Raw genomic sequence first — 27,969 nt, 5'->3', positions numbered from 1 at the left:
ATTACCCAGCTTTCTGATGATAGCTTTTAATGGCAAGAGAATAAATTAATCCTCACAGTATTTATAATTTTCAAATACTTTTGAAAAAAATCTGATATATAACATAAAGAGATAGGACTAAGTATCTTGGACAAACTTTCCCCATAAATCTATCAACATAAATAATATTATATGCATTCTCATTTGGAATCAGAAATTTAAAACATTACCATGAAAAGAAAACAAACTGAAATTCTGGAGTAACTGTGCCCTGAAGAAATCTGGTTACCAGCAGGAATGTTGATTCCACAAATGACCTGGACTGTCATTCAGAACTAACCCTTTTTCATTTCTTCACTTAAAAACAGTAACATTTCTGCCAGGTATGGTGGGGCAAGCCCTTAATCCCTGCCCTCAGGAGGCAGAGGCAGGGGAATCACTGAGCTCAAGGCCAGCTTTGTCTACTAAGTAAATTTCAGTACAGCCAGGACTGCACAGAGAAACCCTGTCTCAAAAAACCAAACAACAACAACATCAACAACAAAACAGGTCTAGTTAGCTAATTGGTAAAACTAAATTCCTTTTTTGATCGCTTCTCGGCCTTTTGGCTAAGATCAAGTGTAAATTCCTTTTTTGTTTTTCTTCTTTGTTTTTGGGCTATGTCTTGCTATGTGAAGGAGGCTAGTCTCGGGGCCCTGGGCTCAAGCAACCCTCCTAGCTCAGCCACTGGAATGGCCATGACTGTCATAAGTGCTACCACTTGGCTAATTTTTTTTTTTTAGGCAGGAGAAATGACAATTGTGTTATATACCTAAGACAATTCTTTAATTCCATCTTCTATCCCTACCTACTAATAAATCATTGATCAATGATGAATGCAAGTGGAGTTCTAATTGTTCAATCAGTTAATCAGTTCTAAGATATGTTACTTTGAACCGAGGCCCCTGGGTAAGTAAGTGAGACCCCTTCAGGGAATGAGTGCACTTTTGACAGACTCTGGTACGCGGCTTGCATAGTACTCATAATTCCGCAGTGCAGCCAGAACTCCAGCAGAGTTCATGTGTTTCACCTCCTTGTCGTACTGCAGGGGATTCCCGTGGATGTCTGTCAACTTCCCTGCAGAAGAACACCACACAGAGTTAGTGGGTAGTTGGGTCATGATGCTTCAAAGGTTTTCCTTTGGGGCACAGGATGGGAGAGAACTGAACCCCAGGGCTCACATTAAGTTTTACTACTGAACTATATTCTTAAATGAATCTGTAGAATGTTTCTACAGGGGACTGAACTTATTTTGCACATACCGGGCAAGCACTCTACCACGGAGCTATGTCTGCAGCCTTTTTTTTTTTTTCCTGACAGGCTTGACTTTATTTTTAAAACAAGTTCTCACGGTACACTATAGAGCCCTGGCTGGCTCGGAACTTACTGGGTAGGCTACTCCTGAATTCGCAGTGGTCTCGCCTGTGCCTCAGGAGTTCTAGGATCACAGGCCTATTCCACCCAATGTCCTCCTGCTTTCCTCAGTCTTCGAACTAGAGATTGAGGCCAGTGCCTCCAGTACCAGATGTGAGCCCTACCTCTGAGCCCTATGCTCTCAAGTCTGCATGTACTTCTTATTTTTTTTTAAGATATATTTATTACAGATGCTGGTGGCACATGCCTTTAGTCCCAGCACTTGGAGGGCAGAGGCAGGAAGATCTCTGAGTTTGAAGCCAGGCTGGTCTACAAAGTGAGTTATAGGAGAGCCAGGACTACACAAAGAAATCCTGTCTTGAAAAACCATAATAAACTAGCCAAACAAACAAATAAAATCCCCAAAACAAACAAAAAAGATTTATTTACTAGAGTTAGAGTTAGGAAAAAATGAAGATTTATTTTATATATATAGGGTTTTGCCTGCATGTGTGTATTGTGGACACATGAGTGCCTAGGGCCCTTAAAAGTCAGATGAGGGCACCAGACCCACTGGAACTGGAATTACAGATGGTTGTGAGCCACTATGTGGACGTTGGGGTCTAAACCTGAGTCCTCTGTAAGAATAGTTATTCTCTTAACCACTAAGCCATCTCTCCAGCTACACAGTTGAATTTCTTGGTATCTACTTCTTTTATTATAAGGTGTACTTTCCAAAATGTTTTCTGTCTGTCTGTCTGTCTGCCTGCCTGCCTGCCTGCCTGCCTGTCTGCCTGTCCATCTTAGTCAGGGTTACTACTGTTATGACAAAATACCAAGACCAAATGCAACTTGGGTAGGAAAAGGTTTGTTTGACTTATTTAGCCTCAATCACAGTTCACTGAGAAAAGCCAAGGTGGGAACTCAAACAGAGCAGGACTCTAGAGACAGGAGCTGATGCAGAAGTCATGGAGGAGTGCTGCTTGTTAGCTTGCTCAGCCTGCTTTCTTATAGAACCCAGGACTATTAGAACCCAGGGAGGGTGACACTCCCACAATGGGCTGGGCCCTCTCCCATCGCTAATTTAGAAAATGCCCACAGGCTTGCTTATAGCCCAATCTTACGGAGGCATTTTCTTCACTGAGGTTCCCTGCGCTCAGAGGACTCTAGCTTGTGTCAAGATAACATAGAACTCGGGCCTCATATCCTGGCCAGGTGCTCTACCTCTGAGCTATGACCCCCACCCCCGTGTTTGCATGTTCACACATCTGTGCCAGCAAAACTCAGAAGAGGGCATCTCCAAGCTGGAGCTATTACTTGTAAATCACCAGATAGCGGGGAACTGAATTCATGTTCTCGGAAAAGTGCTCTGACTTTCTGAGCCTGGATTTCACAATGAGCTCCAGGGCAGCCAGGGACACAGTGAGACCTTGTCTTAATAAAACAAACAAACAGCAAAACCAACGAAATAAGAGTTAAGTAACTGTACAAACATGAACCCAAACAATGTAAAGAAAATTAGGTTAGTTGGAAATGCTCCTTGCTGAGGTAAGAATGATGGGTTTGGACAGATCATAGCTAGGCTTCCCTCCAACATTTGCACTCTGGGAGTCTAGGTAAAGAATGCTAATTGAGGGCTGAAGAGATGGCTCAGCCATTAAACACAGTCACGGGCTTCTCTCTCCGAGCATGTGGGTTTGATTCTCAGTAACCACAAGGAGGCTTACAACTGTCTGTGATTCCAGTTCTAGGTGATCTAACATGCATGTCTTCTACCCAGGCATGCATGTGGTACACATACATGTGCATGTATGTCTACATGTCCAGGCATACATGCAGACAAAACATCCATACACATAAGATAACAAAAACAAAAAGTGCTGAAATGATGTCTGAGTACAATACAAAAGCCACAAACCTCCTACAGCATGTAAGATAACTTCTGGGGCACAAGTATCCCATTTCTTACATCCAGGACTTGCAAATACATAAGCAGAGGCTTTGCCTTCAATCAGCTGGATAATCTGCAAGGTCAAAAATAGCAGTTATCCCCCATTATGTAATGGCTGAGTTGCCCAAAAGGAAAACTGCTCAGGCCTATTAAAGACATTTCATCAATTCCTGTCAAACTTAGATTAAAGCCCTAAGCAGGTAAACGATAGCAGTATTATAAAAATAAAACAGGCGCACAATGATACATGGTATCTACAGGGGAGAAGTACAATCCAACAGGCCACAATCCATAGCCCAAGGGAGATCAAGCTTTCTCATCCACATGGGTTTCTTGAGGATATGAATAGTCGCTAGTGGACAAGTACTTCTTTTAAATTTCTAAACCAGCCAATACCTAGTAATAGCGACATGTCCAACACACCACTGTGGCCAAGCCCGGCAGCTGGGTGGCACTGACCAGTCCAAGTCCTTGCAGGGGCTTTGATGCTTATCTACTGTTCCTTCCCACACTCAATTATGAACCATTACATTGATGGTATTATTTGGTTTGACCCAGAGGCTCCAGTAGCCCAAGCTGGGCCTCAAACTTGCTTTTCAGCCAGGGATAACCCGAGTCCCTGTTCTCCTGTCCCCACCTCTCCAGTGTTAGGCTTGTAGCACCACACTAGGCTGCTGTGTGCATCAACTGCCTTGCAGTTTGGAGGAGGCTCCAGTAGTACTCTGAGGGACAATGGCACGTCTCAACTGGCCACATAGGAAGGCAGAAGGAGAGGTATCAGGGAAGGTTCTGGTTATGTATGCAGGTAGGGCCAGGTTGATGGTTGTATGGAAGGAAGGAGACTCCGTATCTGGCTGTGAAATTATGAAAATGGAGGCATCACTCAAGTATCATGTGGGGTGCAAGTGGAAGGATGAGGAACTCCATCTGGACTTGATGAGTTTGAGGGGCTGAGCAGTGTCACCAGGATGACATCATGACACTCTGAGGAGGCGGGAAGCCTGGCTGAAAGAGTGGGGAGGAGCAGAGGGCAGAGGCAGGCCCATGCTCAGCGTCTATAGAAGGAAGGTCTAGGAGGAACCCCTGGAGTGCTCTGGGGAGCTAAGCTCCTTGGCAAGCAACATGGTGTTATCACATATGAAAGAGATGGGGCCCGAGCCTTAAACTCTTCCTTTTTCCCCTCATGTTGGGTTCCAAGCCAGTGTATTGTTCATGCTAAATGTGTGTTGTACAACTGAGACATAATTTCAACCCCTTATCTTACATTTCTGTAATTGTAAATGTGATTTCGGTAGCAAACTATTAATACTTAACCTCCTTTCCACTTGATTTTACTTCCTTTGTGTGAGCTCAAGACTGAGCTTGGACTCAAACCTGCTAGCCAAGTGCCCCGCCCCACGAAGCTCAGTCCCCAGCCCTCTCTGCAGCTCCATTTTGAGACAGAGTCTCACTGAGCTGCCCAGGCAGGCTCTAACCTTTGGCCCTGTGGCCTCCTGCTTTGGCTTCCTGAGGAGCAGCGCTGACAGGCCTGCAGCACCAGGCTCAGTTACTTTCTAGTTTGTAAGCTTGGTATTTCAATGACGTATGTATCCTTCAGAGCCAATGGCACGTCGTCTCTGTACCTTGTTTCCTGCTCCTCCCACTCGCAGCACGTTGTCAGGGTTCATGGCTGCAATGCAGTCTGTGACCAGCTTGTTGCTATGGGATCTGGTGGTGGTGATGATGTGCTTCCCAGCAGGGGCTTCTTTCAGCTGAAACCCAAAGGCACCCAAACCCAGGACTCCCCAGATGGTCCTGCCCAGCACGGCGTCCGGTCCTGCCTGTGTGAGATGACAACAAGGCTCACTGTCACTGGGGAAAGATGCCAGCCACAAAGGGAACAGTCAGCCAGCTATACTTAGTTGAAGTTACCTAGTTTGCAATATAGGACATACTTTTTAGTTCCAAAAGTTAAAAACACGTGACTGTATAAATTTTAAGGGCAGTAAATAGACAAATAGTTTGTCCTGACAGTACTTTGGCTTTCCTCATTACTGCTTTGGTCAACAGTTTTAAAGAAACCCTCAGGAAGGTGACCTTTATAATTCAATTGCTGTTTCTTTTAGAATCAGCCAACGGTCTGTCTGTTAGCGGAAAATGGCCACTTCTAAAAGATACCAAGGTTCCAGAAGTGGACAATAGGGGCCGTGTTACCTAGGGGAGGCTGAGTTTTGCTGAAGGCCATGAACATGGAGATGGGGGTAAGGTTTTAATGATAACGGCTCTGATGGAATGGCAAGGACAATATCCTCTTAGTCTGTGTTTTCCTCTGTGGAGCGCAAAGACCTTTCCATTACATTGCTGAATAAATATTTCATGTAGAAACATATTTTAGTGTTTTGTAAAATTGATGCTAACACAACAAACTCAGCCCAGCATCTTCTTAGCCTGGGCAGCGTACAGTGAGGGTGGCTTGGGACGCTGGACATGGATGTGTTAGAGCCACACTGAGCTCTAAGTTCTTTATGCACGCATTAGTTCATCTGATCTTCAAAGCTACCCCAGAAGTAGATACTATTATTGTTAACAGTGAGACCTAGAGTCCGTTAGTAAACTGAGAGCCTAGGAAGCTCCAGTCAGAGTCCAGCTCTTTTGTGCTGTTTTATTTCTGGGGCCATGATCTCACTGTGCAGTCATGGCTGACCTGGAACCGGAGAGCCTAGGAAGCTCCAGTCAGAGTCCAGCTCTTTTGTGCTGTTTTATTTCCGGGGCCATGGTCTCACTGTGCAGCCATGGCTGACCTGGAACCACATAGATCAGGCTGGCCTGGAAAAGACTTCCTTTAATGTATGTGTATGAGTGTTTGACTACACGTATTTGTGTGTACCACATGTGCCTCAAACTCGAGTTCCAGATGGCTTCGAGCAGTCATGTGAGTGCTGGCCCCTCTGCAAGAGCAGCGAGTGCTCCCAATCCCTGCGCCATCTCTGCAGTTCTGAACAGCTTTTCTGCTTTTGCCCTGCACTGTTTTTGAGATGGGGGGGGGGTCTCACTACATTGCCCTGGATGGCCATGAAATGATTCTCCTGCCTCCTCCTCTCAACTAGGTGGGACCACAGGTTAGTGCTGCTGTGTCAATCAAAGCAGACATAGGGCACCCTGAGCTGACTTGTTCAAATGTTTTCAAAGTCATTGCTCCTTTGTTCTAGGGAAGTACACTGGTTGTTTGCAGGATGAAACAAGTTTATGCTACAGGCTGTGTTCCCTGGGAAACAGTCTGGGGCAGGGGGATGGTTGGCAAGGAATGTGTGTGTGATGAGCATCTATAGAAGGCAACAGTGTGGGTAGAGGGCACATGGGCTGCAGTGAGCTAGGTGACAGCCCTGCTGCGATTGTGAGGACATTAGAGCTTAGGCAGCTCTTTGTGTGGCCCCCAAGTCGGAAGGAAATGCCAGGCCTTTGAACACCGGCACTCTCTAGGTATGGGAAACAGACGGGTGGGAAGACTCTTCTCGGGGAGACATTCTCTGAGAAGGCCAAATACTGACTGTGCCTCCTGCCATGGGGCACTGGGGAACCAAAACTAAGGATTAGCTGCTTGGGATGTTAGTGTGCTTCCTCTCTTCCCTCCAGACTGTACTGTAGACTTGGAGTCTGGAAAGTTCTCATGGGCTGCATGGTAGCTCACGCTCATGAAGCTTTAATTCAATGTGTAGGAGGTAGAAGCAGGAGAATTCTGAGGTGAAGACAGCCTGGGCAGGCAGCACTCGACGGTGCTGAGCCACACTCCCAGCCTTCTTTTACATTTACTTTGTGACTGCCGTCTCACTTAGTTCCTGGCTGTTCTTGAGCTCATTCTGTTGCCCAGGCCTCCCGAGGTTACAAGGATCTGGCCCTGGCTTCTTGAGTGTCTGAGGTTACAGCCTGCACTAGCGGGTCACTCAGTGTCCCTTTCTTTAGTATGCACAGCTATGTGGTCAGTAGTACAGGAGCTGACACCTGTGAATCACAGTGAGCGTCTGATAAACTTCAGCTACGCCAATGACTATCCATCGTCAGCGTTAGCCGCAGCAGCAGCCAACCGTCTGTCCCTACTTGTTGCAACACACGTTAAGGCACACAGAGCACAAAGAAGGTGAGAGAACGCAGCACTAGGAGGAGGAAGAAGAGCCCAGAGCAGGAGGAAATGAGCTGGTTCCCAGGACAGAACGGGGCCACAGTGCCTGCCTCTTTCCTCCCTAGACCTGGAACCGGTCCTAGCTGTGTCTCACCTTTGCTTCATTCCTGTGCTCCCTGAGCTTCTCCTTTTCATTGTTCTGTGGAAAATGAATACAAGTTTTCTAGTCTCAGACACAAGGGATGAAAATCATTAACAATTCCTAAGTACTTACATCGATAATTTAGATGAAAGGGCCCATGCAAACCTTTTCCCTAGGAATTACCCTTCATTTAAGGACTATGGTTAACATTACAGACCTGCGCCCACATGTGCTACTGTGTAGACAGCAGTGCCACATTAGAAGGACGAACACCTGAGCACTTCGGTCTGACTCACCCAACCATGCAAAGCCACTCTGAGAAACCCCAAGCAATAAATCAAATTCCCAATCATACAAGCAGCAGGTAGCTAAGTGAGTTTAGTTACAACTAAACCAATATGAATCGGACATTGAGAAGTGAGAGCCACACTCTGCTTAGTTTGTTTTCCAAAGTTTACCAACTTCCATACTAATATGAAACTAAGTATTTGACTTCAATGATTTCTTCAAAATTCAATGATATATTCTTGCTCTGAAATTTTACTAATCTCTTGTCTCTAAAGGAGACAGTGTCTCTGAAGCACAGCAGGAAGCCAAAGCAGGTTGGAAGAAACATAGGAAGAAGGAGCAACAAGCATCACTAGCTGGCTGACTGAACTGACATGCTTCAGGCACTGCACGGTGTTTCTTGGAAGGCAACATGGCTAACAGCTCTTCTTTGTTGACGTGGTCTGCTTCTACAAATGTGCTTTAAGAGGTACCTGTAACCCAGGTGTCTTGATGACTATGCTAATCAAGAACAAAATGGGTAATTTCAGAACTACAGCAACTGAATATAAGTACATAACAGTTCAGTACATACAGTCTATTCAACCCCATCTATATCCTGGCCCCAATACCTTCAGAAAGTTCTAGTTTAATAGCTGAACAGCAGCTTGGAAATCTGTGCCCCGAGGAGCCTGTCCCCAAGTGGCTGCTTGGGCAAATGGGTGAGATGACACCTGGATGGGATGGCCTCTGGCCTCAGCAGACCCTGTAATTACATATCCAACATCCCTGTGCCGTTGGCAGTAGTACCTGGTAGTTGTAATATGGCTGGTTGATGATGCCTGCGATGGCCTTTCCTTCATAAGCAATCCCAATGAGCACTGTTACATTGTCAAGAAGACCTATGAAGGAGAGAAGTAAGTAAGTCACTCTCCCAGGTTCTGGTTTACCATCAGTACGTCAAACAACAGCTGCTAGTCTCTTCCTCCCCTCCCTCTTCCTCTTCTTCCTCCTCTTCTTCCTCCTCCCCCTCCTCTTCTTCCCCATCATCATCATACTTTTTGTTTGTTCCAGGCAGTTTCTCTGTGTAGCCCTGGTTGTCCTGTAACTTGCTCTGTAAACCAGGCTGACCTCAAACTCAAGAAATCCACCTGCCTCCACCTCCCGAGGGCAGAGATCAGGTGTGCACCATACCTGACAGCTCACCACTTTTGTAGTAAAGGGAGGGGATTTGCAGTGATTCACCCATGGACAGCTCTAGGCAAGTGCACAAGCCCAGAGAAAACTGAAGGACGAAGTGGGGATCATAGCCACTAAATTGAATCAATAACCATACCACACTCTCCTTAATAGTTTGCAAACCCATTAAAGCCACCTCTAGACAACTCTTGCTCCTTCTGTCCCATCAGTGCACTCTGACATGCAGGACCAGACCAGACTGAGTTCCTCCCCAGACTTTCCAACCTTGGGACTAGAGATCATTACATGGCACTGGATCACTCAGTGGTAATCTGTAATGTATGACAGCAGTGATCTGTGACATGTGACAGTGGTGATCTGTTACATGCAGGACTCCCCTTACCCGAGTCAGTGGTTAACAAAGCTCTCTGGTAGATTTCCTGTTTCCCAATGGGCTTCAGAGATGTTTTCAGCACACACACACAGCATGGAGTACATAAGTATACCCCCTAGAGTACATATGCATGGGTCATACTCATACAAACACACATGAGTACATGCACACACATGAAAACACACTGACTCTCACACAGTACATATGCATTCTGAACATATGCACCCTCACAGTATATGTTTCTGTTACACACACGCGCAAGCACAGACATGCACAAGCACATACACAGACCCCACTCAGTCACTCACTCTATCCCCTCCAAGGGCTGAGAACATTCTCCCTGGCAGTTATAAGAAAGTTCCACGAAGCTGGGGACCAATAAAAGACCTTTGGAGGTCATTCTGGCCTCGCGCTGCCCCTTTATCTCAGGCTGACCTGGAACTCACTGTGAAGGTCAGGCTGACCTCACAGTCTTCCTGCCTCAGCCTCACAAGTTCTCGGTGCAGATCTTTAAATCAGAACTACAACTCTAGGCTTTTAAAACCGGAAGTCCAGCCCTGAGACTGAGGGTCTTCTGACTCCTGCTTTGCCTGGCCTAGAAAAGGTCCAACCCAGGCTGACCCAGGGCTTACCATGTGCATCACTGAAGATGGGCTCAAACTCATCAGGGCACCGAGATCACAGGTGTGAGCTATCACACGACTCCTCCTGACTTTTATGCCTCTGGTTTTAACCCGATGCTTTCTGGTTTTCCTTACCCCTGCCACCTCAGGTGAGCGGATGCTATGGAACCAGGGGGTGGTGGAGCATTTCTCTAGCCCAGTAAAACATAGATTTAGCACAGTCCCTCAGGAAAGAAAGTTTACAGGGATGACTTTCCCCAGCGGGGGACCTTAGACCTGGAGCTGGTAGAGTATGTGAGGTGGTTTCTGAAGATGAACTCTTCTAGTTATACTCATGTATGACAACAGACAGAACCCGACAGCAACTTGTCATGTGTCACGGGAGCATCACATCTGTGCGTCACAGCCTTGCCTTAGTATAGTATGTGCGGGTGAGAGACACTGACCTTCAGTGTATTCCTTGGTACCATCTACGGGGTCAACCCAAACCACAAGCTGCAAAACAAAAATGGGGGAGAGAGGGAATGTCCGTATGAAGTATGTGAAATTCAGAGAGAACCGAAGAGATTCAATCACCCCATGTGAACACATGTGAACACATGTGAGACATGTGAACACATGTGAGACATGTGAACACATGTGAACACATGTGAGACATGTGAACACGTCACTGTGGAGGCGTAAGCCAGCACCTTCAGCTTCAACTGTCAGAAAAGGCTTCATCATCACGGAGTAAGTCCTCTTACAGTAAACAAGACCGACTTAGGAACCCTTGCAAGTTCTACAATGCTTAGCTGATAATGCCCACTGCAAGCTGTAACTTGGACACAAAGCACAAAATCATGATCTAACTTAGCTCTAGATGGCACTACAGGGAGGAAGGCACTAGAATAGTTTGAACAATGTAAAGTTGTTACTCATCTATATGTAAATATGTAAGAGCTGATGTGCGTATGTGTGTATGTGGTGTGTGTGTGTGTGTGTGCGTGTGTGCGTGTGTGCGTGTGTGTGTGTGTGTGTGTGTGTGTGTGCGTGTGTGTGTAAGACAGGAGCTCTCTACATAGCCCTGGCTGTCCTGGAACTCACTATACCGACCAGGCTGGCCTCAAACGCACAGATCCACCTCCCTCTGCCTCCTGAGTGCTAGGACTATAGGTCTGTGCCAGCATGCCTGGCCTGTACATACTGATTTAAAACATAAATACAAGGTTTGATCACCTTAAGGACACAAGTCTCAGTAACCTAGGAACATGGAATGGCTTACAAATTGGATGCTAGACTAAAGGAGAAATTCCTCTGGCTTAGGACTTAACATGATTCAGGATGTCCTCCCATTCCCTCTCATTACAGAGGTGGGTTCTGATGGCACGTCTTGTTATCCTTTTATGCTTCTTCCCACAGAACAGAACTTACTCCTCATAGTAATTATTCTCTAGGTGCAATGTTGAGTACTTTAAAAGCAGGGTCCCTGGAGCTGTTAGCCACCCAATGTGGTTGCTGAGAGCTGAACGTGGATCCTCACTAAGAGCAGCCAGGGATCTTAACTGCCACCCACCTCTCCAGCCCAACTGAGAAGATACCTGTGGTTTTCAAAGCCCCACCGCCCACACAATGCTTTCTTACCAAATCGACCTAACGGCGAGGACTCTTGTTAAAACCACTTTAAATAAGATTCTAGAAGACAGAGATCTACAGAAGACAGTGAGCTGAGGGTGGTCACACATCCACCTGAACCCTGCTGCTTCTGCTGCCTCTGACAGACTCGGTGACTGGCTGCCCTAGTTTGTAAGCACACGTTTCTGTCTTATAGACAGACTGTATTCCCTCCCAGTGGCAGCAGCCACAGACTGAGAGCTCAATGCATGCAGATGGACCTTACGTCTTCCTCCTTGATTGCACTGTACTGCGATGGGCACGGCTGCTTCAGGATCTCCTCCGACTGCCCGTCTTCAATCAGTTCTTGATCCACTTCTCCAGGAGGCAGGTCCTGAAGCAGAGACAAGGTGACACCATTGAAGCTGTCTGTTCCCATAATGCATCGTGTCCCTAAAAGGATACACAGCAACTGGGTGCCTAACCACTTCTGTTTGCCTCAGGTTTAGAGCCTTTATGGCAAGCCTAGTACAAGACCAGCAGGAGCTGGAGGAGATGACATCAGCAGCTAGAGTTGCCCGGGAGCTTCCATCCTGAGTGTGCAGTGTGGCACCCGGAATGGCCTCCTCACAGACAGCCTCACAGCTGGGTCCAGGCTGCATTTAAAGCCCGATTCAGGAACATCTAGAAGGAACACAAAATCTTTTCCTCGTCCATGTTTACCTAAAATTGTAAATAAATCCATTTTCCTTTACACATTTCTGTTTCCCCAGTTTCCTTTGGAATGCAGGGACCTGGGTGTTGAGCTACACAAGGGGCTTGGGATGCAGCTCAGTGGTCAGCAGTTGCCCAGGACACACCAGACTCTGGGTACGATCTCCAGCACCACAGAGGGACAATGTGAGTGCAGAGAGAAAAGAACATTAAACAACAAACAAACAAACAAACAAACAAAAACAACACCTTTTTATGGAGCCCAGTGTACCATAATCCCAGCACTTGGTTGGATGAAACAGGAAGAATTCAAGACCAGCCTGGGCTATAAGGCCAGCCTGGGCTAAATGATGAGACCCTGCCAAACAAACACCAACATTAAACTAGAAATGAGACAGGGCCGTCGATATGGTGTTAGTCTTAGCTAGAACAGTAAGAACACAATGGAGCATATCGCTAGGAAATGAAGAAGTTGGCGTGTTCTGGTCTACAGAGAATATAACGTCCTGCATGGGGACCCTGCAGTCGCCCCAGAAAGCCCCTAGAATCACTGATACTTTCTGCAGAGTCAGGGCACAAACACGACATCCTTATACCAATGGCAAACAAGCTGAAGAAGAAGCCAGAGAAACAGTCACATTTATAGCAGCCTCAATAAACAAAGCACCTCAGAGGAAACCCAAGCGAGGGGTGAAGAACCTCCACAATGAAAGCTTTAAGATCAGAGAAAATCCTTGTCTACACACTGAGTTCCTGGCCAGCCAAGACTACATAGTGAGACTCTGTCTCAAAAGAAAAAAAACTCTAAAGAAGTCAAGGCAGAGACTAGGAGAAAGGTCTCCCTGCTCGGTATAATGAATGATGCAAAGCACAAAAGGCCCAGACGGCCAAAACAATCCTGAGCTAAAATAACCAGGCTGGAGGCATCACTGTATCTGATCTCCAGCCACACTACAGAGCCAGGGTAACAAAGGGCAAGGTGCTGGCACTAAAACCCACGTGTAGATCAGTGCGACAGAATGGAAAGCCCAAACTAATGTCATACAATTGACGTTTGAAAAAGACACCAAAAATACACACAGGAAGAAAGAGCATCTCAAAAAATGGTGCTGGGAAAATTGGATGTCTACATGTAGAAGAATGAAACTTGACCCTTCTTTCTTGGCTTGAACAAGAAATCAACTCCAGGAGCTGGAGAGCTGGCTAAGGAGGTAGGAACAATGGCTGCTCTTCCAGAGGATCCAGGCTTGCTCTCCAACACCCACATAGCAGCTCACAACCATCTGTAATTCCAGTTCTTGGGACCTGATGCCCTCTTTTGGCCACTGCAGGTAAATGGCTCACATGTGAAGCAGAAATATCCAGGCAAGCAAAACATCCGTCCACATACACAGATCAGACAAAGACACACAGACACACACTCACAAATAAATAATAATAACTTTAAAAATCTGCATGCCTTTCATCCCAGCACCTGGGAGGTAAAAGTAGATGGATTTCTGTGAGCTTTGAGATAACTCTGGTCTACAGCCAGGGCTACATAGAGAGACCCTGTGTCAACAAATAACAGCAAAAATGGGATACAGAATAGACAGAGAATTCTCAACAGTAATAGGAATGAAAATAAACTTTTTAAAAGTGTTCAACTTCGGGGTTGGGGATTTGGCTCAGTGGTAGAGCGCTTGCCTAGCAAGCACAAGGCCCTGAGTTCGGTCCCCAGCTCTGAAAAAGAGAAAAGAAAAGAAAAGAAAAGAAAAGGAAAGAAAGGAAAAGAAAAGAAAAGAAAAAAGACACTAAGAACAGAGCTACTGTAGCCCAGCACATGGCCCAGATACTACTGTCCGGAGGCCTGACATCTCACTGTTGGGAATTAATTTATCTGTTTATTGTCACTTTATTCATAATAACTAGGATTTTTTTTTAAGTTGGCAGGGAGATACCTAGAAACTGTTACCCTTTTAAATTATGGCTCATTAAAAACCCCAAATGCTGTGTGTGTAGTGATTTCTTATAGGTTGATCAGGGAGATCCTAGAGGTCCCTAAAACAATATAGGCACTTGTCATTTCTCGGTGCCCAGGAGCATTAGATGATAAGACCTTACTGCTAATGACACCACACACTTTGGTGCATGAGACAGAGAGGTCAGAAGTCAAGTCAGTCACTCTCCCTGCTGGCTGGCCACTTTCACAGTGCTAGAAGGTTCTCTGCAGACGGGGAAGGAAATATCGCGCATCTGTGCACCTGAGAGACTACAGGTCCCTTTGTCAGGCAAGCTGTGCCCACTGGTACAACAGTGGCATCACTGTTAATGGGGTAACTACCTGCACTGATTGAATTTGAGGTCTACTCCACCATGAGAACCCGTGCTTACAGCTTTAAACAGACTCCATGTCTGGAAATCCACTCAATGTATAAAAAGGGATGTCATGAGTCCTATCTAGGAATTAAACTCTACAGCTTTACTAAACACAGTGTCAAACAGCTTTCTAAATTCCCAGAGTAAATGCCCACTCTTGGCCTTATTCAGAGAGGGTTCTCTCTCTAGTGAACTATGATGGAGGGAGAGATAAATGACTGCCTAAGACAGAGCTACAGTTGACTGCTCAGCTCTAAATAGGACATTTATACCATTCCCTCTAAGGTTCACCTGGCTCTGTGGGAGAGGGGGCAGAAAGAGCTGGAAAATGGGGAAGGGACTGCAAAACGTCATCCCTGGGGTAAGAGCTGGTGCAATCATGAACTCTAACAACCGCAGACTGCTGCGCGGGGTCTGAAAAGGAATGAGTGCACCGACAGTTACGCAGAGCCCTGTCCTTCCCTGTGGATGCTTCCTCCAGACTGACTCAGGGGAAGGGGAAGCCATGGCTTTCAGTTGTGTACTACTGATGACCAATGGATGGTCCCACTGAAATGGTCACACAAATGATCCCGGTTACACTAATGGGAAGGAAAAAAGGCAAATGTCATGAATTTGGGAAAGGGGCAGGGGTGGGTAGGAGGGGAATCCAAGAGTATGGGGAATGGGCAATCAGACTGTATTACATACGTGCACTAAACTGTCAAAGAGCTAACTTAATAAAAACAAAACCAAGACACAGTCCACTGTTTCAGTTTTAGGTATACAAGTCTAACTTCTGAAAGGAAGGGCAGGTAGGCAAACCAAACCCGGTCACCGCGAGTTCTCAATCCCAGGGCCTCCCATATGTGAGCCCCATGGTCTTATTACTGAGACATCTCCCACTGGAGAAGCCTCATGTAGGTAGAGTAGGCAGTGTTCTACCATTGAGCCCGCTGTGCGGTTTTAAAGTTGCATATTCACTACAATGTGACCATGTCTCCCATCACTAGGAATGGAGATTTAGCCTGTAAGTGGGCCATTATAAAGTGAGATTCTTTTCTCTAGGGAACAGGATCACTTTGTGTTCAAACACCAGCACCATGGCTAGGGCTAGCCACGGCGTCCGACTCAATGGCAGGTTGGTATGAATCTGCACGGCACGGCGCGTCTCACCTCTTCCCCGATGATCGTCAGCTTCGGGAATTTCCGGGACAGGGAAGAGCATATGCTCATCTGTACCATGCGGTCTGCTTTGGTCTGCAGGTCAGTGGCTGAGGTCTGTAGCAGAGAAAGCAAATCAACAGAAATACAACTAGGGACAATTAGTACACCATGGTCATATAATTTACACTGTGTTCTCATATTTTAGATTTCACAGAGCTTAACCCCAAATGAATCGGCTAGTGATGTCCCTTGCTGCTTCTCGGAGACTTAACAGCAATTAAGACTGAGAAGTGAAGCTGGATGGCATTGCATAACTATAATATCAACACATGGAAGGCTGAGGCAGGAGGACTGCCATGAATCTGAGATCAGCTTGTGCTGCAGTGTGACACTGTATACCAATAACCAAACACAGTTTAGAAACAGGGTGTGTATGTGCTGATGGAGATCGAACACGTACCTGACACACTCTGAGCAGGCACTCTACACTGAACTACATACATTTCCACAACAGTTCAAGCTTGCAAAGGAGCTTTAAATTATTTGGAATATTTTCCTCTCTAATTGAGAGATTCTTTTATAGGATTCTAGATACCAACCTGCTTTAAATGGGCTAAGAGCTAGGAAACACCAGTGTGGTGCCATATTCTTTTTTAACCCCATACTTGAAAGGCCGAAGCAGCGAGTTCACCAGAAGTCGTAGGCCAGCCTGGTCTACAAAGTGAGTTCCAAGCCAGCCCCCATAGGTCCTATGCCAGCCTGGTCTACAAAGTGAGTTCCAAGCCAGCCCTCATAGGTCCTATGCCAGCCTGGTCTACAAAGTGAATCCCAGGCCAGCCTCCATAGGTCCTATGCCAGCCTGGTCTACAAAGTGAATCCCAGGCCAGCCAATGTAGCACAGCAAAACTGTCTCAGTACCAAAACCAAACACACAGACAAAAAGAAATAGGTTTCTATTGTTTCAAAGTGAAGCTAAAACTCTGTTATCAGGGTATGAAGAGTATTCTCTGTAACTTCCTCTCACTCATCCTTATAAAATTCCAGACATCCTGAAGATGATTCTTTAACGTATTAGAAAGAATTCCTGTTGCTGAGGGCTGTGCAAGAGGAACAGCAAAACAGCCTTAGAACTCGTGGAATTCTAATTCATGGAATTAGTGCAACCATGGTGGATGTTAGTGTGTGCCTTGGTGAGGCAGAGTCCCCGAGACAGAGCCAAGGACTACACGTTCCGAGGATGTTACTTCATGCTCTTCTTTCAGTCTTCACATCCTTCCTAATCTCCTGTGGAAGATTCTAAGGGGCTGCCAGCCCCTCACTGGGAAACATCACTGGCACTCCAATGAGAGCGCTCGACCTTTTCCAAACATTGCTGCTGGATCAGATTAATGATTCAATTACCACCCTTGGGAAGAACGTAAAGATGTAGATAGTTAGCAATGACCGCCACCCTTAGAAAGCATTTGAAGAGGATTATTAATAAAGTGAGGTTAAGATGTTTTGCCAGTGGCTCTGATATAGAAAATCTTAGAAAACAATTTGAATTTTAGAAAGGTACGCACTCTTTTTCTTTCTTTGTTTTAATTTATTTTATGTATATGAGTACACTGTAGCTGTCTTCATGCACACCAGAGGAGGGCATCAGATCCCAGTACAGATGGTTGTGAGCCACCATGTGGTTGCTGGGAATTGAACTCAGGACCTCTGGAAGAGCAGTCAGTGCTCCTAACCTCTGGGCCATCTTTCCAGCCCACGGCGTGCACTCTCAATAGTTGAACGAGGAGGCTCTTTTGGTTTGGTCAAGGAACAAGAACAGCAGCCTGACTGATATGACCAACATGAATCTCTTGCTAAAGCTGGGCTGATGATCTGGTATCCATTTTTGTCCTCAGCTTCCTAATAGAATTTAATTAAAAATTGGTAATGAGTAGACTATTAATGCAGCCTGAGGATTTAAAGTAGAGATGAAAGATTGTTTTTATATAAAAGTTTAGATTTGTGATTCTTTTAAGACTTATAAGATTACTTTTTAAGATAAATAATAAAATGATTGATCCTTTCTTTGTGACTGCAATTTGCAGCCTCCAATAAAGAGAAACTGGCTGAGAAAATTACCTTGGTTGCTTAGACTTTGTTAATCTATAACAAGTTACTTAGTGACAAATGTATGTAGGTTTTTGGGAATAAACTGTTTTGTTTTTTAATCCTCAGTACATAAAACCTTTGATCATGTGAGGGTATAGGGGACATGTTTTTCTTATGTATACTCACTGTAATCATTCACTAGAAGAAAAACAGAATGTCATCCCATTGTACATTGTATACTGCTGGTAAGATTTTGCTGGGACGGATAGCTGTGAGAAAATATAAAGTTGCAAGAGCTTAATCGTTGGAGCTTTGCTCCATCACCAAACATGTGTATGCATACATGCATGTATATGTAGAGTTGGTTGGAGCTTTGCCCCCTCCACCCAATGTGTGAATGTTATGTATGTATGTATGTATGTATGTATGTATGTATGTATGTATGCAGGCATGTATGTATGGACCTGCAAAGTCATTGCAACTCATCTTGCTTCATCTACCGAGTGTGTGTTTGTGTGTGTGTGTGTGTGTGTGTGTGTGTGTGTGATTCTTTCCCCTCTTTTGTCTTTTTTCGACTCCCAGCCCCCTATGAGTTCAAAGAGTCTCTCGCTGTTCACAGGGAGTGTCAGCCCCAGAGAATCAAGCTTTGCTCTGTTAGAGAAAAGTCTGTTGAGTGATCAGTCGCTGATTCTATGCCCAATTCAGTTTACCCTGGATGTTAAAGCTGCTCTTTGGATCCTGATTTCGGGGGGCGGTGAGAATGGAGGTGGGCTTGAGGCACAGTCTCACATAGCTCAGGTTGGCCTCGAACTCACTATATAGTGAAGGCTGGCCTTGAACTTCTGATCTCTTGCTTTCATCTCCCAAGTGCTGGGATGAAATAAGTACTTATTTAAACATGCATTTTCACAAACGTGCCACATGTTCTAAGACTGCTTGGTTTTCTATGAAACACTGGGATCTGTTCTGGAGCTAAATGTCAGTCAAAAGATCCAGTCATGCATAGAAAGATCTTAGATAAAATCTGGAGCTATTTTCAAAGCAGAGATCCAAACTAAAAATCTCCATTATTTTAATCGTCAGTTGGTCTACAATGTGACAATCTTTACCTACTATGAGGAACACCATGACTGCAGAAAAGACAAGATTTGCAGTACCTTCTGCACGATGCCCAGGTCTCCTTCAGCGATGACACACCTGACGATGGTTCCTGCCTTCTGAGCGATAGAGTATGCGGAGGCTACCAGCCGCATCAACACATTGTGGCTGGAAGCCATGATCAACCTTGAAGGAAAAAAGAAAGACGTTTTGTTAGAGACCAGCTACTGGTATCCAATAGTTGAATTCAAGCCAACACGTATTAACTGGATGCCTGGGGCTGCCTCTAACGGCACAGGCTCTTTAATAAATACACACTAAAAAGACTTGGAAAAGGCACAATTTTGAAATTAACTCTCTTAAACCCCATAATACTCGTTCATAGTCCACAAAGCCTTTCGCAGCCTGGAGAAATGAACTCAGCAGGTGAAGAAGTTTTGAGTGTGAGGTGTGCATCACGCAAAGTGGAAGTCTTAGGAACTAAAACTAAAATACATCTGGCCTTGATGAGCTGAAGTTCTGAACACTAGAGCTGATAAGTGCACGAGAGGGGAGAGCAAGGGAAGGGACTCTCAGGAGAAGAGCGCTTAGTTGCAGTCCAGCATACTCAAGGTCCTGTGTGCAAACTGTTTAAATACAAGCAAATGAAAACCAAACCAACCAACCAAAACCCCAACTGCATGTGATGGCCACTATGTAGCCCTGGCAGGTGGGAGCTCCCTGTGTAGACCAGGTGGCTTTGAATTCAGAGACCCAACTGCCCAGCCTCCAGAGTGCTAGGCCTCCCCACTCTCTGTTTATGTGACGGCCTCACTATTTAGCCCAGGCTGGCCTCTTGAACACTGGTGTGACAAATATGTGTCACCATGCCTAGCTTCAGCAGAAACTATAAAGGACACTCTGAAGTATCCAGTGGGGCTGGCTGAGGTCATATCAGACATCTTTGTCTGTCTGTCTGTCTGTCGGTCTGTCTGTCTTTCTTTCTTTCTCCCTCCCTTTCTCCCTCCCTTTCTCCCTCCCTCTCTCTCTCTCTGTCCCTCCCTCCCTCTCTTTCTTTCTTTCTTTCTTTCTTTCTTTCTTTCTTTCTTTCTTTCTTTTCTTTCTTTCTTTCTTTTCAATACAGGGTTCCTCTGTGTAGCTCTGGCTGTCCTGGAACTCCCTCTGTAGATCAGACTGGCCTCAAACTCAGAGATTTGTCTGCTCCTGCCTCCAGAGTGCTGGGATTAAAGTCAGCTGCCACTACTGCCTGGCTCAGAAATCTTTGTTAAAAAGGGAGAAAAACGATGTGACTGAAACTACTGTGTGGTACTGAAAACCATCCTGTGGCCATAGCTGTCGGGAATTAAGATGAAAATGAAAGGGTATCTAGGGTATTTTCTCATATTGTAATCAAGCTATAGTGGATTTTCTTTACACTGCAGGCAGGATAAAGTAAGGTGTAACCATTACTGACTAAGGCACGCCACAAATAAAATCCAGAAGTGATAATTTAAAAAATAAATATTTCATTGGCCTTACCCCACCTTTTCTATCTGTGAACAGACATTTATCTAATGTACTTTGTACTGGTAATGTAGTTCTGGATTACTAACCCCACCCAGCACCTTTTGGGGGAGCGGGAGGAATGCTGGGAAATCACACCAGAGGCCTTCCCAGTCAAGTTCTTTCTCACTGAACCACACTCAGTGAATGGCTAACCGCTGAGAGTTGAACTTGTGGGAGTGGTGATGGAGAAGTAATTCTCTCGCTATAGCTTCCCATACGTATCCTTCACCCTTGAGCCAATTCAAGAACCGTTCGAGCCTTGTCAGGCTTCAGGCAAGATTAATTCACTTCCTCTAGAGCCTGCCAGATATATGCAGCATTTTCTTCTTCCCACAGAACATTTCCAGGCTGCCTGCTCACTACTTCCCTTAATAAATGCACGCTATGCTTATGAACTACAATTCAAAGAGAGCATCTGTTTGTAAGACATAATAATAGAAAGATTACTACTCCTCCTGGCCCTAATAGTTTTCTTACCGTAATTTTAAAAGAAATATATACAATTTTAGTTCTTGGTATAAAGAAAAGCTATGACATAAACGTGTACAGAGATTCTTACTAGCCTTCCCACATCTGCTCCAGTCTTCCCCAGGAACCCAAGCGGGAATTATCTTTTGTCGTGACAGGTGGCTTACAAACAAGGCTAAAGCAGCCACTAAGTTAACGTCCTTACAGCAGCTCACATTACACGCGTCCTCCCTCTTTCCATCTTTCCTCTGAGTCTTACCTGAAGCACTACTTCTTCATGACCTTTCAAAAGCTAGATATTAAAGACACAGACTCCGGAGTGAGTCAACTCTCGATGGCCACACCCTGCCAAACATTAGCTGTCGACTTTTAGGAAAGCCACTTCAACTCTCAATCCATGAACTCATAAATCAGAAAAACCACGTATTAGTACAGAGTTGCTGTGATTACTAAGTACTGCGTGGAAGGCTCTGACTTTACAGATAAGCAGCCCACAAACTGGCTAAACATATTTAATGTCTCCTTCGTTCTGGCTGCTCAGCATGGATACACAGGAGTGTTAAAAACAAAAGGAGAGGGGCGGGAGAGATGGCTCAAGGGTTAAGATGTTCTTGTAGGGGACTAGAGGTCAGATCCCAGAACCCACATGGGGCTGCTCACAAACACTAGTACTCCCGCTCCAAGGGACCAGATGTCCTCTTTTGACCTCCATGGGCTCCTGCATTCATGAGTACATTTCTAAATACAGACACGCAGAGATTTGCCTGCTCTTGCCTCCAGAGAATGCCACCACGGCCTGGCTCATAAATCCTTTTTATGGGAGAGAAACAATGTGACTGAAACTACTGTGCAGTACTGAAAACCATCCTGTGACCAATAGCTGTCCGGAATTAAGACACAGTCACATACATAGAATCTAAGACGTATAATTTAAAACAGTTTTTAAAAAGCCTGCTGTGTCTTTTAGGAGAGTGTCATGGTTTGCATGTAACTATCTCCCCAGGGCTCATGTGTCTGAATGAATACATGCTCACCAAGTGCTGGTGCTGTGTTAGGACCCTGGGGTAGAACCTACAGGAGGCTGGGCCTAGTTAGAGGAAGTGGACAGCTGGACAGTGGGCCTTAAGGTTTCACTATGGTCCAGCACTGACTCCCGCTCCGCTTCTCTGCTTTCCAGTCAGGCTTTCTGCTTCCAGATCCACAGAGATGTAAGGAGTCACAGGCAAGCTTCCACCACCAAGAATGGAGTCCCAGCCACCATGTCTTACCCACTGTGAGGGACTCTGGTAAACCAGGAGCCAAAATAAGACACACCCTCTCCCTATGTTGCTTCTCACTCGCTGTGAGGAAAGCAATGGATACAAAGGATATTCTGACCCTTGGGAGGACACAGTGACTGATGGGAAGGAGGTTCTTCTGCATTCATTCTAGGTTTGAGCCTTAAGAGGAAGGCAGTGCAGAAACACACTGAATAAAAAGGAAATTAACTTAACTTCCATGCTTGTGAGGAATCTTTATAATACTTGCCAGCTACTCTAGAAGGAAAGAAATAACACAAGTCGAAAACAATGGTGTATGCCTGTGACCTGAACACTCAGGAGGCTGCCAGGAACCTCAAAGGGCTGAGATCAGCCTGGCTAGAAACCAAGTACAGGCCAGCCAGTGTGCACAGTAAGACCCTGACTCAAAACAAAACAAGCGAACAGACAAAAACAAAGAATGGTAGCAAGGGAAAATTAGCAAGGCTCAAATGACCAGTTTCTTCTCATAGTAGGAGGAAGAAGAGGAAGAAGGGGAAGGAGGAGGAGGAGGGGGAGGAGGAGGAGGAGGAGGAGGGGGAGGAGGAGGAGGAGGGGGGGAGGAGGAGGAGGAGGAGGAGGAGAAGCAGCGGCAGCAACAACAACAAACCTTCTCTGTCCTTTATCTTTAATTCATGTAAGGATGGTGAACATGCCGATTAGGATTCAGAAGTGTCCAGCATGTTCCCAGCAAAAGCATTAAAATAACTTATCTTTGGAACCTGGTTCGGCAGTGCTGAAGGTCAAGGTATTTGGAAAGATAGAAATGAGTGTGATGGTGCAAATTCTGAACAATTAATGGAGATCCCCTTATTATTACCAGTTATCGGAATATAATAATCAGCTAATGGGCTGGGTGTGGTGACCTTGCTTCTGGTCCTTGCACTTGGGAAGCTGAGTCAGGAGGATTGGGAGTAACACATCAACCTTAGTTACATAGTAAGATCCATGCTAGCGCTGGCTACCAAGTGGAGTGTTTTCTCCAAACACCCATGCATGTACACATATACCCCAACTTCCAAAAAGCCAGATAAATATGATATATATATATATATATAGAGAGAGAGAGAGAGAGAGAGACAGAGAGAGACAGAGAGAGACAGAGAGAGAGAGCGCACCCTGGGCCTCATGTATGCTAGGCAAACACTACCAACTGAACAATCTCTCTCAGTAAAACTCCAGAAATGAATGCAAACATACTAAGGGTGGTATTTTAAACCCAAGAAAGAAGCGGACGAATGTACTGACACATGCCTAGCATTTGGGAAGGAAAGCAGGAAGTTCCTGGATTTGAGGTGGGCTACGCAGCAAGATCCTGTCTAAAGGAAAAAGGAGAGAAGAAAAAAAAAAAAAGAGAGAAAGGAAGAAGGCCACTCATACACAAATGGCAACAGCATTCAAAACACTTGGATCTTTCTTGCATTCTTATTAAAGTCTGTTCCAGGGAAACTGGTGAAACAGTTCTGTTGGTGAAGGTGCTTGAGTTCAAATCCACACAGTGAAAGGAGAGAACTGACTTCTGCAAAATAGCCCTCCACCCTCCATGCAAACACCTGTGGCACATGTGTGCATGCACACACACAAGCGTGCACACCCCCCCCACACATACACACCACACACACTCACGAAATGCTGGCTTTTGTTGTTGTTGTTCAGTGTCCCAGGAAGTCCTGGCTGGGAGCACACTACTATAATCCCCAAACTCAGGGGGCTGAGGTAAGAGTACCTTGGTTTTGAAGCCAGCCTAACAGTTTTTCTCTCTCAGTCCAGTAGATTTAAATTAAGATAGAAACTACAAGAAGTATAGGAATGGCTTTATAAACTTGAAAAGGGCCACTAAAACATAAAAACTGGGTGTATTAACGAACTTACACAGAAATTAAAGCTTCTCCATGTCCAAAATGACGCAAGCAAAACCGGTTCATACCAGCTTAAAGGAGAGGAAAAGTTCTGTATCATCCACTGATACTTGAGCTGTTTTGTTTGGGGCAAGGACAGTTGACAAGCAGTTCCCAGAAAAAGAAAGGTGTCCATCACTAAGTACACGAAATGCTCAATCTACTGAATTTTAAAGAAATGCAAACTTAGAGCACGAGAAGTGATTAAGGTTGACACATTAAAGCATTTGCCTAGTCTGCAAGGATCGAGGAAACTTCCCTACTGGAGCCCTCTGACAAAAACAAAACGTATACATCGTTCGGCGCAGCTATTGTATTCCTGGTGAATAAATCACGACAGCCTACTAATGCGCAGAAATGAAAACTGAAAGAATCTTTGCTTTATGAAGTTTCCAAATTAGGATGCGAAATAACCCTGGAGTTTATTCCAGCTTGAAAGAAATGGTCCACATGTGGCCACTCAAGCTCCTAGACGCGTCTGAACTAGAAGCAGTGTAGCCACACGGGTGCTCGGGGCTATAACCCCTGGCTTTCCTCTAATCTGTGCCAGGGGTGTGCAGTTACCTGAATTAGAAACTAGGGTCGCCTGAGGCTCTGCGCGGCCGCCAGAGAAACTTACAGTCAGCCTGGCGTCCCCTAAGCGATGTCCGGCCTGGTGGCTCGCTGTCACAGAACAGGCTGCCTCCAGGTCCACCAGTTCAATGTGCAGAGAAAGACCGCGGCTGCGCGTGCGAGAGGTCGGCGCAGGCGCACATGGCTCCCCGCGCGCGCGCTCCTAGCAGTCGGAAAACCCATTTCTGAGCGTTTTGCGCAGGTTAACGCCGCCTGCCGTCAAAGCCCGAGTTCCAGGGTAGCTGGTTCCTAGCGTCTTGAATTCACGGAGACAACAGTTTTTGCTTGGTTTCCTCCCTGACTTGGGGTTTAGGTATCTCAGGCTACCCTTGAGCCACACATCTTCCTGACAGCTATTATGATGGCTTGGCTTTGGTTTTTAGTGACTTTCCTTTATGGGATTCTTTTCATAAAAGCAACACTTCTTTTTTCTTAAAAATCTCATATCATTATTTTACTAGGATGATAATGAATAGATTTTGTTTCTATGTGTTTTCTGCGACTCTCAAACTTTATTAGTTATTAGAAGCAAACCATTTGTCCATCCGTATATGTGTACACACACACACACACACACACACACGGTCTCACTCAGGCTGTCCTTGAATTCTTGGCAATCCTCCTACCTGAGCTTTTCATGTACTTGGATTCTAAGCATAAACAAACCCCCACACACTCTTATTCTCACCAGTGAGAAATGTCCACACACACCATTTACATACAGCTACGGTTGGAAAAGACTTCTTTAGTTTATTGCGTTTACTCTGAGTTTAGACATGCCTTTCATGTGTGGGGGAAATGTCTATAACACACACCCTTTAAAGCTATATACTGGATGCTGGTGAGATGGCCCAGAAGGCAGTTTACAGCATTTGTTCTTCCAGAGGACGGGGGTTTGGTCCCAGCAGAGGCTCATAACCATCCAAACCGTGGAGTTCCATGGTGTTCCACAACGTCTTCTGACCTCCTCCGGCACCAGACACACACACACACACACACACACACACACACACACACACACGGTGCGCATAAATGCGTGCAGGCAAAGACTCATACACATAAGTAAATTAAAAACTTTTACAAGACGCATACATCAGTTTTTGTAATTACATTGTAACGGTGTAATAATTGACATAAATAAGGCCAGATACAATCTCTCTCCTGATTATAGCTTAGCCACTGAGATGCAGAGTCCAAGGGCACTCTGGGTAGTATGCCTCTTTCGTGAGCTCACTGGATCTTTATAGTGAGAACTATGGAATTGTGATTCCTTTGAAAAACAAATAGCTTTTGCTTTAATCCCAGGTGTGGGGATATGGAGCTGTTTCAGACTGTCCAAAGCAACTGATTATGATTTGCTTCCCGCCTTAGCAGAGGTGTGGTTTTGCCAGCTGCAGATAATTTCTGTGATTAGGTGACGTTTGTAATTCTGGGAACTTTTCTGAGAGTATATAAATGAGAATGCCCCAAGAGTTGGGGCAGGGGCAGCATAGTTGTGCTCAAAGAAGAAATAAGATTCAGGACTCTCTGTTTTTCTCCCCTCTGTTAGCTCCCCTCTTTTGTCTAAGCTCCACATCCACAGTTACCTGGCAATAGCCAGGTATGCCTGGAACTATAAAAGGGGCTGCTTGCCCCTCCTCTCTTTTGCTCTTGCTCTCTTGTTCTTTTTTGCTCTCACCCTCTTCCCCCTTTGTCCCTTCTCTCCCCATTCCCCTCCCCTCTTCTCTCCACATGCTCATGATCGGCCTCTACTCTTCTATTTCTCTACTTCTCCCTCTCCTTCTCTACCCTACTACTCTAACTCCCCTCCCCACACCCTGAATAAACTCTATTCTATACTATATACCATAGTGTGGCTGGTCCCTCAGTGGGGAGGGATGTCTCAGCATCGGCCCGCTGAGGCACCCTCTTTCCTCAGACCGCCATAGAGCACATCTCCCCTCTCCTTATCCTTTTACAAACACATTGGTGCTGAAACCCGGGATGTATCCTCTCTTTATCTTTTTATAAACACATCATCTTCTATCCTTGTTTTTCTCCTACCTAGCCATGGGGGGTGAAACTGGGAGAATAAAGCATGGGAAAAGAAGAACCCACAAAGTAGCTAAGACAAGCTACATATCTTCTCATAGGACTTCCCAGAAAACAGCCAGTTGATAGAATGCAGCTAGTTCTGAAGAGTTTGAGGGTGGGGTTTTCATCCTGCTGCTGTGAGTTGACAGCTGTCAGTCAGGCTCCGGGACAGGAAAGTGCAGTTCAGAGAAGAACGGCATTCTAAATGTTGTCATTCACTACAGAGCTGGGGAGATGGTGGTACAAACACGGGAATTCACAAAACACTTAAATACCGTGTATAATTCCAGGTGCGTAAGTCCCGCCTCCCCCGAGCCAGGTGCTTTGAGAGACTAACCAGATGGACCAGCTCTTCGTTTCACTGAGAGACTGTAACTCCTTGAATGAGGTGGAAGAAGTATGGACGATTATTCCCACCGTCAGTCTAGGACTTCATAGGCGCGCACACACACGCGCGCGCGCCCACACATGCAAATATGCACACATACACATGCACACCATACAAATGCATGGAAATGAGAAGGCATCACACACTGTATACTACCTCCGGCAGTACACTTTTTCACCAAGATTTGTTACCGAACTTCGTGTTTGTTCTAACCTATTACACGACACTGTGTCATCCTGACTCACAAAGTTGAGCATATTTTTGCATTCGTTGGCTATATTCTTTACGGTTTGCCTGTGTTTACCTTTTGTCACCTTTTATACATTTTTGTTAAAGTGTACCATAGGAATGGCAATATTACAGTTGTTAACCTGTGTACCTCTGGCTGTCCTGTGGAACTATCCTTGAACTCGGAGATCCGACTAGTTCTGCCATCCAAGTGCTGAGAAACCCCTGCTTTACCACTGAACTTTAACTTTGGTACTTATGATTTTGACCCTGGACAAGCTAATTAAATGTATATGATTGGGAAAAGTTGACTGACAGTGTCCCCACCACCACTCACCCAAACGCACGCACCCACAAACACCTTTCTTTATTCCTGCAAGACCTTGGGGAAGGTATGTAGAGTTACAGACTTCCAACCCGGAAGACCTCGCCCTTGCCCGCG

General features: G+C 45.5%; 1 protein-coding gene and 1 long non-coding RNA gene across 6 annotated transcripts; both read right to left on the bottom strand.

The window, feature by feature from the left end:
• Positions 1-10: 10 nt before the first annotated feature.
• On the bottom strand, positions 11-27,940 carry Bpnt1 (3'(2'), 5'-bisphosphate nucleotidase 1). Of its 5 annotated transcripts, none has more exons than XM_039091064.2 (10): positions 27,865-27,940; positions 19,077-19,203; positions 15,844-15,948; positions 11,903-12,010; positions 10,470-10,518; positions 8,638-8,729; positions 7,573-7,617; positions 4,945-5,142; positions 3,290-3,395; positions 11-1,095 (listed from the first exon to the last, which is right to left on the bottom strand). In XM_039091064.2, the coding sequence occupies exons 2-10, from the start codon at positions 19,194-19,196 to the stop codon at positions 947-949; spliced, it is 972 nt and encodes a 323-aa protein (XP_038946992.1). In that variant the 5' UTR covers positions 19,197-19,203; positions 27,865-27,940; the 3' UTR covers positions 11-946. The 5 variants fall into 5 exon arrangements, with proteins under 5 accessions (XP_038946992.1, XP_006250491.1, XP_006250492.1 ...); XM_006250429.4 differs by lacking the exon at positions 27,865-27,940 and adding an exon at positions 24,846-25,014; XM_006250430.5 differs by lacking the exon at positions 27,865-27,940 and adding an exon at positions 24,791-24,944.
• Positions 17,399-19,063, bottom strand: LOC134481540 (uncharacterized). The gene is made up of 2 exons (XR_010057122.1): positions 18,106-19,063; positions 17,399-17,730 (listed from the first exon to the last, which is right to left on the bottom strand). It is a non-coding gene; the product is annotated as an uncharacterized LOC134481540 (long non-coding RNA).
• Positions 27,941-27,969: the final 29 nt, after the last annotated feature.

This window comes from Rattus norvegicus, chromosome 13, assembly GCF_036323735.1.
Source record: "Rattus norvegicus strain BN/NHsdMcwi chromosome 13, GRCr8, whole genome shotgun sequence".
In the NCBI taxonomy this organism is placed as follows: domain Eukaryota; kingdom Metazoa; phylum Chordata; class Mammalia; order Rodentia; family Muridae; genus Rattus; species Rattus norvegicus.
The sequence above is the reverse complement of the archived record's forward strand: the minus strand, read 5'-3'. Positions and strand labels throughout refer to the sequence as shown.